General features: G+C 40.6%; 1 protein-coding gene across 4 annotated transcripts in view; it reads right to left on the bottom strand.

The window, feature by feature from the left end:
• The window catches only part of LOC126260220 (BTB/POZ domain-containing protein 10), a 143,309-nt gene that overhangs the window by 29,744 nt on the left and 97,117 nt on the right, over positions 1 to 16,448 (bottom strand). For all 4 annotated transcript variants that reach the window (XM_049957520.1, XM_049957523.1, XM_049957522.1 and 1 more), the window contains one exon: positions 14,955 to 15,172. In XM_049957520.1, the coding sequence (XP_049813477.1) occupies positions 14,955 to 15,172 (218 nt within the window). The remainder of the gene's footprint in view (positions 1 to 14,954; positions 15,173 to 16,448) is intronic.

The following is a 16,448-nucleotide window of genomic DNA, read 5'->3' as shown; positions in this document are numbered from 1 at the left end:
TGCCATTTAGACTACCATTAGGGCCAATAATTGTAGCTACCTGTGTCCTGCAAGCTGTGGTACCAATGACAACAATGAAATATGGCTACACTCCAGCAGAACACAACAGTGGACACTGATATTTCTGGCCACCTACTGACCCCCCTCCCCACCCCTTTCCACAACAGCCACTCCAGCAGCAGAATAAGTAAATAAAACAGTTCCAGGTTACTTCAGATTAAGTAACATATGCATACATAAATAAATCTGACTGGAAACAGAGAAATACAATAATTATTCCACACAGTCACAGTTCCTGAACTTAGGAAGGGTGGCTACAGTTAATTAGGATAAGAGGAGGCATTGACTGGCAGATAAGATTATTGATAAAAGGCACCCCCACCCCGCCTGCCCTCAAAACACACAGTGCGTTGGAAGGATAGATGTACTGGGCTGGAGTGGGAGCAGAAAAAGGGATAGAAGCAGGTGGAGGGCAGGGACTAATGAAGGCTGAAGCTGGGTGGTTTACAGGACCGAAGGATATGCTGCAATCTCTAGCCCATCTCAGAAAAGCTGGTGTTGGTGGGAAGAATCCAGATGGTGCAGGCTGTGAAGCAGTCAAAAGTCATCCACACTGTGTTGGGTGGCATACTCAGCAACTGGGTGGCCCAACTGTCTGTTGGACACAGTTTGCTGGTAGCTATTCATGTAGAGAAATCTTGTTAATGGTCATTCCCACTTGGAAGGCTGCATAGTAATTGCAAGTAAGATGGTAGATCACATGGCTGCTTTCACACGTGGTCCTGCCATTGTTTGAGGTAGAAATAGCACTGACAGGACTGAAGTAGAAGGTAGTGGGAGTATTTATGGGAATCTAGGTCTATTGCAGGGGCATGACCCATGAGGCACGAGGCTGGGTACAGGGATGTAGCAGGCATAGGCAAGTATATTACAAAGATTGGTAGGACCGTGGAATAACATTGGGGGAGGATATTTTTGATTCCACAGCACAGGGAGATGTAGTCAAAACCATTCTGTAGAATGTGAGCCAGCTGTTCCAGTTCTGGGTGCTGCAGAGTAACAAGAGAGATGCTACCCTTTTGGCCGATCAGTAAGTATGTGGGGGATGGTAGGTAACCAGAGATACAAGGTGCAGGAGGTCTATTTCTAGACAAGTGGGAAGGGTAATAATTTCGGTCGGTGAAGGCCTCATTGAGACTCTTGGCACATTTGCAGAGGGTCCGCTCATCACTACAGATATGACAACAATGGGTGGCTAGACTGTATGGAAGGGACTTCTTGGAGTGGAATGAGTAGCAGCTGTCGAAGTGGAGCTATTGCTGGTGGTTGGTAGGTTTGATGTGGATGGTGGTACTGATGCAGCCATCCTTGACATGGAGGCCGACATCAAGGAAAATGGCTTGTGGGACTGAAAAGGACCAGATGAAATTAATGGGGGAGGAGATGTTTAGGTTCTGGAGGATGTGGACAGTGTGTTCTCACCATCAGTGCAGATAATTAAGATGTAATCAACGTATCTGAACCAGGTAAGGGGTTCTGAAATTCTGGGTGTTTAACGAGGTATCCTATCAATGACTGTTAAACAGGCTGGCATGGGATGGTGATATGTGCGTGCCCATTGTTGTACTACGATTTGTTTGTAGGTGATGCCTTCAAAGGAAAAGTAATTGTGGGCAGTGATATACACGGACAGGAAGGAGGTTGTAAGTGTGGAGTCAGTCAGGTGTTGGGAAAAGTCATGTTCAATAGCAGCAAGGCCACAGGTATTGGGGATGTTCTTGTAGAAGGAGGTGATGAGCAGAGCATCAGGTGGTAAAGGAACAGAAGCTGTGGAGGGTCAGTGGAGAAAATGGTTGGTGTCTTTTGTATAGGTCAATAGGTTACAAGTAATAGGCTGAAGGTGTTGGACCATGACAGTAGAGACGGTGGTTGTGTTTATGTACTTTGGGAAGTGTGTGGAAGGTGGGAATGAAGGGACTGTTGGGGGTGAGGAGGCAGACAGACTCGAGGAGAAGTTCTGGAAAAACGTAGGAATTTGAGGAGGAACTGGAGATCCTGCTGGACTGCCAGAAGGGGGTTTCATGTGAAATGCTTATATGTGGATGTGTCAGACAGCTGTCACGGGCCACTCCAGGAGGTATTCCCTGCGGTACACAATCACAATGATGGAATCTTTCTCAGCAGGTAGGATTATGAGGTCAGGGTCACTTTTTAGGTGGTGGATTGTGTTTCTTACAGTGGATGTGAGGTTGGGACCCATGTTGAGGGATTTGCAAAATGATGGTGATGTTTCGCGATAGAAAATTGTGGACGGTTAACAGGGAATGATTCGAGGAGAGTGTGAATCAATCACAGTTAGATGGTGGAGTAAATTTAGTGAGGCAAGGTACAAAATTGGTTTTGGATTTAGCCTGATTGGTAGAGTTATTGGTGAAAAGTGTATCCAATATAGGGATTGGGGGAAGGAGAGGTGGTTTTTAACAAGCCCAGTGGGTTAAATTTGGGAGTGGTGCAAAAGGTGGTGGTGGTGGTGGTGATATGTTGATGATGATGATGATGATGATGAAGATGATGTGTTTAAAGGGACTAAACTACTGGGTCATCAGTAACTCCTTATCATGAAACATGTAGACAGACAAAAAGCGAAAAAATAAGGACTAGGCTGTTCCAGCTGTATTAGCAAGAGTTTAAAAGGGTGTGATAGTAGTTGTAACATGACAGGTAAAAGAAAACAGAGATAACCCCAGGCAGCATCTTGCACAGGAGGTCTAAAGGCACAACAAGGTGAGTGGGGAAGAAACTAACGCGAGTTTGCATCGAGTGCACCTGCCAAAGGGAGAGGCCTCCCCTCCTCTCCCTCAGTCACCCTTAACACTGGAAGTGGAGAAATATTAAAGTTTACCGTAAAATCCACTCTCTCTCTCATAAAATGCAACACTTTGATAGTGGCTGTCCGTCATCCACATGCATCACAGGTACTGAGGTAGGCAAGCTGAGAGCATGCCACAGGTCAGCCAGCAGGGTGCACTCAACAGAACACGCGCTATTATCAATAGACTATCATAGCTGCAGTGAAGGGGAACCTCCCAACACGGAATGAAGTTGTGGGTGAGCCGTGTGTGGCCGATGCGTAGGCAGCCCAAGACAAACACATCTTCCCAAGAGGCCTGGAAAGATGTACGCCACACCTTAGAGGACTCTAATAGCTCTCAACTAGATTTGGGCCGTAATAGCCCGCCATTCCAATTCCCAGAGCTCCACAATATTGTGTCGAAGTTTTAACCTTAAGTCTGTGTCCGGTATCCCGACATCAAGTTGATCTCCTGTAGTCATGTCTTTAGTGACATGGTCAGGAAGGTCAATGTCTTTCCAGACAGAGGTCAACCAGTAAGTCCCGGATGTTGGCAACCAAAAGATTTTTGGGATAGCACAGAGTTATGCCTTTAAAACCACTCTGGAATCACTACAGATCAGAAAGTTCGTCATGGCCTGGGATTTGACATACTACAAAGTCTGAGATAAAGGCAACCAGCTCTGCAGTGTATACACTGCAGGCACTTGGTAGAGTGTGCTTCTAATATCCCCTTGCATATGTCAATCCACCTGTGTAGATGCATACCGAATCAGAATAATCGTGGAGAATCTAAAGAAACAGGTGTTGGAGAAGGACAGGATCCTCTTGGAGCAACAAAAGAGGTCCATCCATATCACAGGACAGGGTACACACCATGGGGGGCGTGTGTGTGTGTGTGTGTGTGTGTGTGTGTGTGTGTGTGTGTGTGTGTAGAGAGAATGAGCTCTAGGAACACAGACTAATGGAGGCTGTTGGACGTCCTTCAGTAGAATATCGAGTCTGAACCCAACTTGTCTGCCCAGTTTTAGGTGATGCGCAATCAGCCTGAATTGTTGGTCATGGAACAGAGTTGAGTGACATGGGTGAGTAGGCATCTGACATTGTGACTGTGTAATTTGCCAGAAGCTGCCATCGTCTAGCTCGCAGCTGCAGGACACTGGCTTTCACCAGGAGGCTGTCAACAGGGCTTGTACAGACGACTGCCATTGCCAACTGCATGCCGGTGTGGTGAACAGGGTCTAGAGAGCTCAGCACAGACATTGTTGCTGACTCACAGGCAACACATCCATAGTACACGTGGGATAAAATTAGTGCTTTGTAAAATCTCAGAAGAAATGTGTGGTACATACCCCACAAGGAGTGACTAAGAAAATGGAGAGCATTCAGCTTCTTCATGCAAGTTGCCTCTTTCTGGCAGATATGCAGTAGCCAAGTTAGCTTGCTGTCAAATAGAATACCTCAGAATTTAAAAGTTTCAACAACATCAAGTAAATGATCACCCATATAACTTTCTGTGTGTGGATGCACAGTCCGAAGTCAACAAAACTCATGATTTTGTGGAAGAAAATTGATAGCCATGATTCAGGACCCAGTCATGACTCTTAAGACAGCCCTCTGAAGTTTGTGTTCAGCAGTGTGCAATGATGGAGAGGCATAATAAAGGCAAAGATAATCTATGTACAATGATGTAGAGACTGTGGGGCCAACTACATTCATGATACCACTGATGGTGAAAGAGAACAGTGTTACACTTAGAACCGATCCCTGAGGGACTCCACAGTTTCCTGTACATATTGGTTGCTGAGAGTCCAACCTATCCAGACCCAAAGAAGTTCTACAGATAGGAAATTCTGTATAAAAATGGGGGAACTGCCACAAAAACCCCACTCATGCAGTGTAGATAAGGATGTGATGTCACCAGGTGGTATTGTATGCCTTCTGTAGGTGAAAGAATACAGGAATCAGATGTTGGTGATCTGTGATGAGCCAGAAGAACACTTTGGAATCGTGATATATGCCCTCCAACTTCAAGGCACAAAGAAAGATGGTGGTTGACTATTGTCTTTATTCAACAGAAAGACTAGCCGGTAGTTACTTAAAATATGGGGGTCCTTTCCAGTTTCAGAACAGAAATAATAATACCTTTGCGCCACTGAAAGTACTCCCTCGTGCCACTGAAAGTACTCCCTCCCGCCAAATGCGATTGACAAACCTGGGGATATGTTTCATGCTGTCGGCATTTGGTTGTAGATATTGTCAGGGGCAGTATCTTGACACACTGATAAAGCCCTGTGAAGCTCCCATTCACTGAAAGAGACATTATATGATAGAGAGCGATGTGTATGGAAAGATAGCAGTGCTCAATAAGATATTTCCAGGTCAGGAAATGAGGATAGTAATTACTGCAAGCGGACACTTCCAAGAAGTGTGCCGCAAAACATTCGCAAGTACCACGAGATCAGTGCAGATGTTACCACTGACAAAGATGCCAAGAACTGCCATGGGTGGTGGATAGCAACAAATGCAGTGGAGTTTAGTCCATACAGTGGAGTTTAGTCCATACAGTGGAGTTTAGTCCATACAGTGGAGTTTAGTCCATACAGTGGAGTTTAGTCCATACAGTGGAGTTTAGTCCATACAGTGGAGTTTAGTCCATACAGTGGAGTTTAGTCCATACAGTGGAGTTTAGTCCATACAGTGGAGTTTAGTCCATACAGTGGAGTTTAGTCCATACAGTGGAGTTTAGTCCATACAGTGGAGTTTAGTCCATACAGTGGAGTTTAGTCCATACTTGGGACAATGGGATGTGGAATCGCACAGTTGAGATGTATTGCTCCCTGCTTCCTTTTCTTTATTAAAAATCACACTTTCACCCAGAGTCTCTTGAATGATATTAAATTATCCATAGAGGGATGGCAATTCTGCCATTGAAGCATCCTGTGGTGTTCCCTGATAGCTGTGGCTGTGTCTTCAGACCACCATGGCACCAGCAGTTGTCAGGATGAGCCAGAGCAGTAGGGTATCGTCACTGCTGCAGCATGAGTAATAGTACTAGCAGTATCCTGTGCCAATTTTCAATATCTGTCACACAACTGGCTACAAAAGTGGCTGTGGAGGAGAAAGCCTGCCAATTAGCTTTCTGAAGTGACCAACGTGCTCCACATGTCTGTGAGTTAAGAGGGAGAGAATGATAGGAAAATGGTTGTTGTCACAAAGATCACCATGGATGCGCCACTGAATCAGGGTTAAGATACCTGGGTGCAAATAGCGAGATCAATAGCGGATGTGGGCCACAATAAAATGGGTAGCAGCTCCAGTGTTGAGTAGGCAGATGTCCAGTTCTGAAAGGAGGTGTTCTAGTACTCTGCCTCTGTGGAAACAATGTCACCACCCCACAGAGTATTATGTGCATTACAGTCCAACAGTAAGACGAAGGGGGCAGGTAGCTGTTCCACGAACTCTTAACAGCTTGTGATAATGGAAAGATCCATCTGGGGATAGACAAATATTACATATTGTCATTAGAACTGATAGGTAGACACTAATGGCCACGGCCTCTAGTGCAATGGGAAGGGGCACCTGCTTGTTGAAAATATCAGAGCGTATGAGGATACGGACCCCATTGGACTCTCTCTAGACATGAACGTGATTGGTACAGTAGAGTTTGCAGTTTTTCAGAGGAGGGAGATATGTTGCCGTAAACCATTTTTCCTTTTATGGCAATTATGAAGTAAGTAGCCATTAAATGACAGAGTTCAGTCAAATGGTGATAATAACCATTACAGTTCCACTGAAGGAGAGTTTGTGTCAGGTCTGAGAAAGTAGTGAATGGAAAATATGGGTGTGATTAATTTACTGTCAGGTTGTGGTCCAACAGATCGCGTGATCTGTCGTCCATCTGCTGCAAGGCTGGAGAGTGGAACATCCAAAACCTCAGAAAATAGTTTACCTTTCTGATTATCCTTCTGATATTTCAATTTCTGCAAAGATTTCCGATTTTATCTTCTGGGAACGAAGAAGACCGAACTTTTCTTTGGCCCACAGACTTTGAGGACACTCTTTTAGTGGTTTTAGTGGTGGTGGATAATGTTTGTTTCAGGAGAGAATGAGGTGAATAGACAAGAAAGTGTTTTGGAGTGGCACTGTGCATGCTGTCCTATTTTTCTGGAGGTCTAGGGTCTCAATCTATGAGATGCAGGAATCTGGGTTTGCAGAGTAAGATAATTTCATGAATAGAGAAGATGTAGTGTAAGGAAGCCTCCTGGCCTAATTTATAAGGTTTTCCAGGTCTAAGTTTGCGAGGGCTATGGACTGACAGAAGTTTGAGACAGGTAATTTGATGGACAGACTATCGGGGGGAGAGGGAGGAGGGGGGGGGGGGATTTCATGAGGAAAGCAACACTGCACAAATAGAAAAGCATGGAGACTGAGTATGTGAGTATGTATGTGACACAAAATAGTAAAGAAGGGCAACAGCACTGAGTTGTGGAATGGAAGAAAAGCCACTTGGCAAAATCGAACAATGGAAAACATGTCACGGAGTAACAGCAAAATGAAAAGATTAGATTGCTACTTACTACAAAGAGGAGGCACTGAGTTGCAGATAGGCGCAATGAAAAAGAATGCAAGATATTATTAGCTATCGGACGAAGGGGTACAGAGGCGTGACAAGGAAAGATGAAGGGACAGCAATGTATGGGTGAGGAAAACGTTAGTGCTGCCTGTAGGGGTGTGCAGGGAAGTGACAGGATAGTGAGCTACTTTGTGCATCACTGGGAGGCTATGTAGGTGGATGGGGGGTGGGGGCAGGGGGAGGAAAGTAGAGAAGGGGAAACAACTATGTAGATGCACTGGCAGGGATATAATGCATATGTAGGCTTAAAGTGTTAGGTCTTTACCATAAACAAAGAATCTCAGACGAGATTACATTGGCACAGCACACGTAATCCCACCTTAAGTTGTTTCAATGAACTTGTATCCTGCCACTGATATCTACAGAAGTGTTTTGTTTTGTATCAGTCCAAGGGAGATTTTTCCACATTTTGAGGATGCTGCTACATCCTGTGATGTCTGGTGAGCACACACACATGTGAAATAGTGGCTTTGTACCTCACAGCTAGGAGATGGTTCTGGGTGGGTTGACTGCTGTATTTTTGCCAATTAACAAGAGAGTATCTTTCAAACTGGCTGGAGTTTTTAGAAAACATAACATCCAAAACGGATTTAGATTTTGTACCACATTAAGTATACTTCCAGTTCCTAATACACTGTATGTCACGCACAAAAGACTGAAATATTTAGAACTTTTTAGAGTTATAAGGAACACCACATAATTAACAATGAACAATGCATATAAGAAATCTTCCTTTATCTGCACTTAAAAAGGGAAGGAAGCAAGAAATTAGATGCCATGCACTCGCCACTATTGATTGTATCCTTTAGGTGACACTGTTTATCTGACTGCATATATGTACAAGAAAATGTTGTATTTCTTGTTAATTTTACATTTGATATTTCATAAATTGATTATACATACTTCATTACTCTTATGTTTTTATCAAAAGCACATTGATGCATGGAAAACAGAAACACACAACAGAAAACAGCATTCATGCGATCTCTCATGCAACAGCTCTTTTTCTAGCAAAAGTACAGCCAGGCTGTGCAACAGCCAGGTGATTAGCAAGAGTTTAGGTGTTCTCATAAAGCTAAGATATTTTAGATTACAAAAACATTTAGTTTAGTACTGATTACATGGTAAATAGGTGTATTAGTGTGCTTTTTAAGCGTACCATTAAAGGTTTCACTTTTCTTTACGTAATATAGCAGAAAACGCGAAAAGATCATACAGTTGGGTTACAGTCGTATTTTCTGTTTATGTTTTGCTGCAGCAAATCTATAGAATTTCGTTTAATTGTCCTTTGCTCTCTCCAGAAATTTAACTGTAGCATACCTCTTCATTATTTAACTCACATTTCCAAGTAGCATAAAATTTAAGTTGTTGTTTCAGAATTTTGAACTGTTGTTTTTGCTTACATAATGTTGCATGTAGGCCAAATTTGTGGAATCGCATTTTCATGTTTATCTGTAATTTAACTGACTTACTCTTAATAAACTATTTTGCATGTAGGCCAAATTTGTGGAATCGCATTTTCATGTTTATCTGTAATTTAACTGACTTACTCTTAATAAACTATTATGTTCATCTTGAGTGAAAAGTGCTCGACTTGCCGTAGAATTGTTATGTCGGGGCTTTGGTGTGATCGGTGCTGTAGTTTTTTCCATGTGGGTGACTGTAGTGGCGTGGGAATAGGGGAAGTAAATGAGTCTCATCAGTGGTTTTGTAGGATATGTAGTAGAGATAGGAAGATACTAGAACAGGAGGGGAAAACTGTCACCCCTCAGGCTGAGTTAGACAAGGCCAGGGGAGATCTTGACAGCTTAAGGAGGGAGAAGTGTAAAGAGAGACGGGAAGTGACAACAGGCAACAGGAGGAACAGGCCTAGAACTTTGTCCGATAGCTTTGTGGTGAATGTGAAAAATAGATTTGACCTGTTGCTTCAGTTAGAAGCTGGTGAGCCTCAAGCAGCTGTAGGTGTAGACGGGGCACAACAAACTTTCAGCAGCAAATTGTAAAGTAAGACTGCAGCGAACTCAGTACAGAGAAAGAAAGTGTTGTTATGTAGTTCCCAGGGAAGAGGTGTTGGACAACTTTTGAGGGATGAACTAGGATCAGAATACCAGGTCACCAATTTTTTTTTAAACCTAGTGCTTGTCTGGAGCAGGTGGAGGAGGATTTAGGATCACTTTGCGAAGATTTCACTGAGGAAGACACCGTGGTTATAGTGGGTGGGTCAGGTAACAGTATTGACAGAGATCCTGGTTACAGTAGAGACTCATTTGAACTCTTCAGTCAAGGGAGTTAATTTGGAGTTGGAACAGCTGCTTATGTCGGGTGCAGGGTCACACATTGGTGTGGTTCCTGTTGATTCTCTCAATAGGTGGGATTATACTAGGCATGGCCTTCACCTCAACAGGAAAGGGAAGGGTAAACTGGCAGGGAAAATAGCAGGAAAGTTAAAGGGGGGAGGCACTGTCGTGTGATAAAATACCAGTGGTTATAGGGTTCAGGAAAGACCCTTTTTTAGGGTAGGGAGGACAGAAAGAAACCAAATTTTAAGAGAGGTTAGGACAGAGAGAAACCTTCAGTTTGAGAAAGAAACCAAAAAACATAATTCTAGCTTATTACATCAGCATAAACAGCTATTGGTTAAGAATTGTGAACAGTCAGCAGGTATTTCAACTCTACCCAATTTTAACTCACTCAATGTGAAATGTCAGCTATCTTTACTGCATCAAAATATTTGAAGACTGAGAAACAAAATTAATGAATTAATTATCTGCACAGATGAATTAGAGTCTTCAAACCCAGCTGACATAATCTGCCTCTCTGAACATCATGTGACCACTGGTATAGAACTTTTAAGTGTTACAGGGTTTAGGTTAGCATCTCACTTTTGTAGAGCAGAAACAGAGAAAGGAGGAGCTGCCACATTCATCAGGAACTGTCATAAATTTAAGAACATAGACAGTCATAAATTTTGCCTAGAACAGCATATGGAAGCATGTGCAACACAAGTAGAATTTCACAAAAAATCCGAAGTGTATATTGAGCACCTGTAGGTAACTTTAGTCTGTTCATAAACCACCTTGAAATTGCACTGGCCCATTTAACAACCAAAAACAAAGAAATAGTGGTTGCTGGTGACTTCAATGTAGATTTCCTTAAAGACTCTCCCAATAAGAACTTATTTGAGTTAGTAACACTATCATTCAACTTAATTCCCACTGTAAAGTTCCCCACTAGGGTAGCCAATTGCTTACAAACAGCCATTGATAATATCTTTATAGAAAAGTCCAATGAAAAATAAATAAATAAATAAAAAATAAAAATATAATTACAAAACCAATAGTCAATAATAAAAATAAAATTACAAAACAAATAGTCAATGGCCACTCAGACCATGACATGCAGTTCCTGCTGTTAAATGTTAATACTGAACAGGATATAAAAATCTGTTAAATATGAGCTTAAGAGGGTAATAAATAAGCCAAAAATTGATTAGTTTAGGACACTCCTCAGAGACATTCAATGGAGTGATGTTTACAGTGCTTATGGCATGAATGAAAAATACAACACTTTTGCTAATAAAGTGCTTACCTTATTTGAACACTGTGCTCCCCCAAAACTAACCAAGGTTAGAGCAAAGTCTACGAAGAAGACATGGATTACTCAAGGAATAGAGGTATCTTGTAAAACAAAAAGAAAACTGTATCTGTCAATCTGAAACAGTTCTGATGTTGATGCTATAGCACATTACAAGAAATACCGCAAAATATTAAAGACTGTAAAACGGACATCAAAGCAAATATATTACAAGGAAAATATAGTCATATCAGATAACAAAATAAAGACAATATGGGATATAGTGAAGGAGGAGACCAGTAGAACCAGACATGAAGAGGGACAAATAGCATTAAGAGTAAATGATACATTGGTGACAGATGTGTATAGTGTTGCAGAACTTTTTGACAAACATTTTATAATTGTTGCTGAAAAGACGGGGTTGTCAGGTTCTATAGATGCTGCTATGGAATACCTCAGACCAGGCATTTCAAATAAGTTTCATAATTATGAATTTGACCCTCACTACCCCAGCAGAAGTAATGTCCATCATAAAATCTTTAAAATCAAAAACATCTAGTGAGGATGATGAAATATCAACCAAGTTAATTAAAGAATGTGATTCTGAGTTAAGTAACATAATAAGCTATCTGTATAATCAGTCATTTATCAATGGAATATTTCCAGAATGGTTGAAATATGCTGAAGTTAAGACACTGTTTAAGAACAAAGATAAAGAAATATCATCAAATTTCCGCCCAATTTCACTTTTGCCTGCATTCTCAAAAATTTTAGAAAAGGTAATTTACAATAGGCTTTATAACCATCTTATCACAAATAACATGCTGTCGAAGTCGCAGTTCGGATTCCTAAAGGGTTCTGATATTGAGAAAGCTATCTACACTTACAGTGAAAATGTGCTTAATTCATAAGACAAAAAATTGCAGGCAACTGTTATATTTTGTGATCTGTCAAAGGCATTTGACTGTGTAAATCACAATATCCTTTTAAGTAAATTAGAATCTTATGGTGTAACAGGAAATGGTTCAAATATTGTATCTCTGGCAGGAGACAAAGGGTTTTATTAGGAAAGAGACATATATTAAGCTATCAGGCATCATCCAACTGGGAACTAATTACATGTGGGGCCCCACAAGGTTCCATCTTAGGGCACTTACTTTTTCTCGTGTATATCAATGACCTTGCATCAGTAACATTACCAGATGCCAAATCTGTTTTGTTTGCTGATGATACAAACATTGTAATAAATAGCAAATCAAGTACAGTCTTAGAAAGATCGGCAATTAAATTTTTGTGGACATTTATCACTGGTTCCTAGCCAATTCTTTGTCACTAAACTTTGAAAGGACACACTACATGCAGTTCAGAACTTATAGGGGGTGTTCCACGAGTATATGCCTAACATACGATGACAAGCAGATAGAGGAAATAGACAGTGTTAAATTCTTGGGATTACAGCTTAATAATAAATTCAACTGGGAGAAGCACACCACAGAACTGCTGAAGCATCTTAACAAATCTCTATTTGCAGTGCGAATTGTGTCAGACATAGGAGATATAAAAATGAAAAAGCTGGCATACTACGCTCACTTTCATACCATGTCATATGAGATTATTTTTTGGGGTAATTCATCAAGCCAAGTTAAAATTTTCTGGGCACAAAAACGTGCAATACGACTTATATGAGGTGTGAACTCAAAAACATCCTGCAATATATTTATTCCTTGATGAAATTTGTCATTAAAATATATAACTTTTTCAAACCAACAACTCAATTCATGGAATCAATGCTAGAACTAAGAATAATCTTCACAAGGATTTAAAGTCACTTACTCTTGTACAAAAAGGTGTGCATTATTCAGAAACACACATTTTGAATAACTCGCCAGCAGCCATAAAAAGCTCAACAACCAATGAAATTCAATTTACGAGAAGAACAAAGGATTTATTGGTGGCCAACTCCTTCTACTCCATTGATGAACTTCTCAGTAGAACCAACTGATTTACGTGTGTGTGTGTGTGTGTGTGTGTGTGTGTGTGTGTGTGTGTGTGTGTGTGTGTACAATCTAACTTCTGCACCATTTCAGTGCAGTAATGAGTTCATTGTAAATAAGTATTGTAGTAGTTCTATTATATGTTTATTACCTTATAAATAAAAAAAAGCTTTTTTATTTTAAATTCAGTGCATTAATGTAATCTTAGTAAATGAGTGTTTGTAAAATGATTCTTTCATATAGTGTTCACTTGAAAAAATGATGATCATTCCACTTGGGACCTGTGGAAGGTACATTAGCTTATTTGTTTCAGTTGCAAATATTTGTCATGTATTACTGTTTTTCTGACATGTTATACACCCTGGAGGACCTCCTCACTACGGATCAATTGGAATGAAAGTAAATCTAATCTAACACACACACACACACACACACACACACACACACACACACACACTCCATGGACATGGAAAGACTGACTATTGATACTTTATTACTGAAAGTATTTGCCTGAGCTGATGTACTCCACTATCAAGTTTTGAAATTAGGTAAGTTAGTTGCCCCAGCAAATTACACTAGGAGATTTAGTGATTTCCTTGAAGTAGTTTCATTGACCTTTTGATAAGCAAGCCCTCTTCCCGGGCTTCCCATGTCACTATCTTCAAATGAATGTAATGGTGGTGCCTGCACCAAGAGGGTTGACCAACAGATCTAAGATGTCTTATACAAGTATGTTCTGTGGGTGACAACAATTAATAACTTTCTGTCAGCTCATCAAGTCATATCATCCTTGATTCAACACCAACACCACCAACATGGATCGCTACTGACATCTTGGAAACCACTGTCCTGCAATGTCAGGTAATATTTAAGTAAGCAATTACACACTTGATATAGAATGGATTTGGCTGACTTTAAATTGAATTTCCTCCATTAATATGTAAAAGGAAAAGAGGAAGGTTATGGCTTAACAACCAGCTAACAAGGTTATTAGAGCTAGACCATGAACAGGGAAAGAGGGCAAGGATAGGGAAAGAAACTGATTGTGTCGTTTCAAATGAAAAATCCTGGCCTTTGTCTTCATTTGGTTTAAATAAAAATCTAAACTTGTATAAGCCACCCCCCCCCCCCCCACACATTCTCAAGCATGCATGATGTGTGCGTGAATTTTGTTAGTGTGACACGTGAGCATGTGTGCGTGTTTGTGTGTGGTGGTGGTGGTGGTGGTGGGTCTATTTTTGACAAAGGACTTGTTGGCCAAAAGCTCGCTTTCCGACAGTCTTTTTGTTGTTTCTATCTACAAAGCAGTGTACCCACTATATGGTGAGTAATAACTATCCTTTTCATAATATTGTTACATTCCATCCTGGATTTCCCTATATATGAATGGTTGGATGAGCATTTGAACCCTGCTTCCCCTTGATGTGAATTCAGTGCGACACCTCACTTCATGTCATATGGTATAAAATGGGGAACCGTCATGCAGAACTTACTGTCATTCGGTAGTATGAGCTCCATACTTACATGAATGCCTTTGGAGGAGGGACACTACACGTGTTAAGAGCTACTCCAGACCACTTTTCTTATATAGGATTTATCTTTATCGCAGTTTGAATATTGGCACAGCACTATTTTGTGCACCTACATTGCTTTGTGGATTTTGTGGCTTCCTTATGAGCACAAGTGTTATTTTCAGGTAAGTTTGTACAGGGAGACTTGCCTCAGCGAACAGAGATACAAAGCGTACAAAACAACTATAAGTTTTGCTTATTCTTGGACCAAAAAATATTCTGTAGTTTTAGAACAGTGGCTCAATTTACAATTACAGACATATTTACAAAAACATAACAAACAGCCAACAACTTAGTTAGCACCCATTTTTGTCACAATTAATACTTACGTAGATTCTGACACTTGACAGTTTGAGCATCAAATGGAACAAGGAGGTAATCACAAGCTTCCCTTAGTTCTTGTACGGAAACTGTGGGAGGGCAACGAATAAGCCCACCCTTATAATACTCAAGGATGGAACGAAACACAGTTGCTGAGATTCCTTCTGCCACTTCATATTCTCCTCTCTCATTCGGATGAGTAAATTCTATACCAGAGCTGAACATCCTATAAACAAGGTGAAAGTTGCCTTAGAGCCTTACATTTAAAATTACCCTATTTGTTTTGTTTAATGCAAGTAATTACCATAGTGCCCTCCTTAAGTAATCTATCACTTTCAGTTTCTCCAGTTAACCAGAAGAGCTACATCTCATTACTTTTTGTTTTACTTCTAAAATCATAAATGTACTTAATAAAATTTCCTGACAATTTATGAAATTACATTATAATAGTTTAGTGGTAAACATGCTAAGTATGGTATAATATTGCCCTAGAATATGAGCTTTTTGTGGAGTTACATTTTTAACTTCCTCCTCCCTGTTCACATTTCCAGAAGTACACACACTACTATTACTGAATATTAGACACCAATCACCAAGAATTCAATATTATAGGCAGTTACATTTTACTAACTGTATTAGATCTGTACTCGACTGGGGGGGGGGACACCACTCCACACTACATGCCACACAAAAATTTTGCATTTATTTTCTTTATACTAAATGGGTGTGACTCTGAAGTCGTCTCTTGGAAACTGGGTGCAACAGATACATAGGTGCAGTTCATGTACAACACACACCGGTCTCCACTGCCAGTCTTAGCAATTTGACATTACCAATATATCAATTTTTATTTACTTACTATCCTTGCTAACTAAGAGGATATAGTCAGTATTTCTTAAACACACTATGATACCATAAATCTGGCACCATATCTTGAGTTGCCACACTTATTTCCATGTTCTTTGGATCACAGTTGTGATCACTTCCTATGATGTGGAGCAAGTCAGTGTTATAACTGTGGTACACTTCTTCAGTTAAAAATATGACGACATGCTGATTGTTTACACAACAGTCTTACGCTAATCCATCATTCTGGGTAAGTCATAAATGATTTTTAAGGGTGGGTATCACACTCCTTTTTGTGCCACACTAAGGCTTCGTGGTGGATGACATAAATCACTTGACCTTCTAGTTTCTTGTTTTCAGTATGGGATTGATCGTTGATAACAAACTTCATAAAGTGGTAAATAAAATGTGTGGATACTGTCAGTACGCCCATTCTTTAAAAACCTTTCTACATTACGTTCTGCACTTACATGCAATACACACTTTTGTTTTCCGTGACCAGTTACACATTAATATCATGCCATAAAACATTAGGGGAGAAAAATGGGAAAAATAAGTTAACTTTCTGACATTTTCATCTGCAAAATCTGATATTACAGGAATCAAAAATGTTGCTGAGATTATATAATTAAGAAGAAAAGTAATATGGACCTCCA

This window comes from Schistocerca nitens, chromosome 5 (assembly GCF_023898315.1).
Source record: "Schistocerca nitens isolate TAMUIC-IGC-003100 chromosome 5, iqSchNite1.1, whole genome shotgun sequence".
Classification (NCBI taxonomy): Eukaryota; Metazoa; Arthropoda; class Insecta; order Orthoptera; family Acrididae; genus Schistocerca; species Schistocerca nitens.
This window is presented reverse-complemented; position numbering and strand designations above follow the sequence as displayed.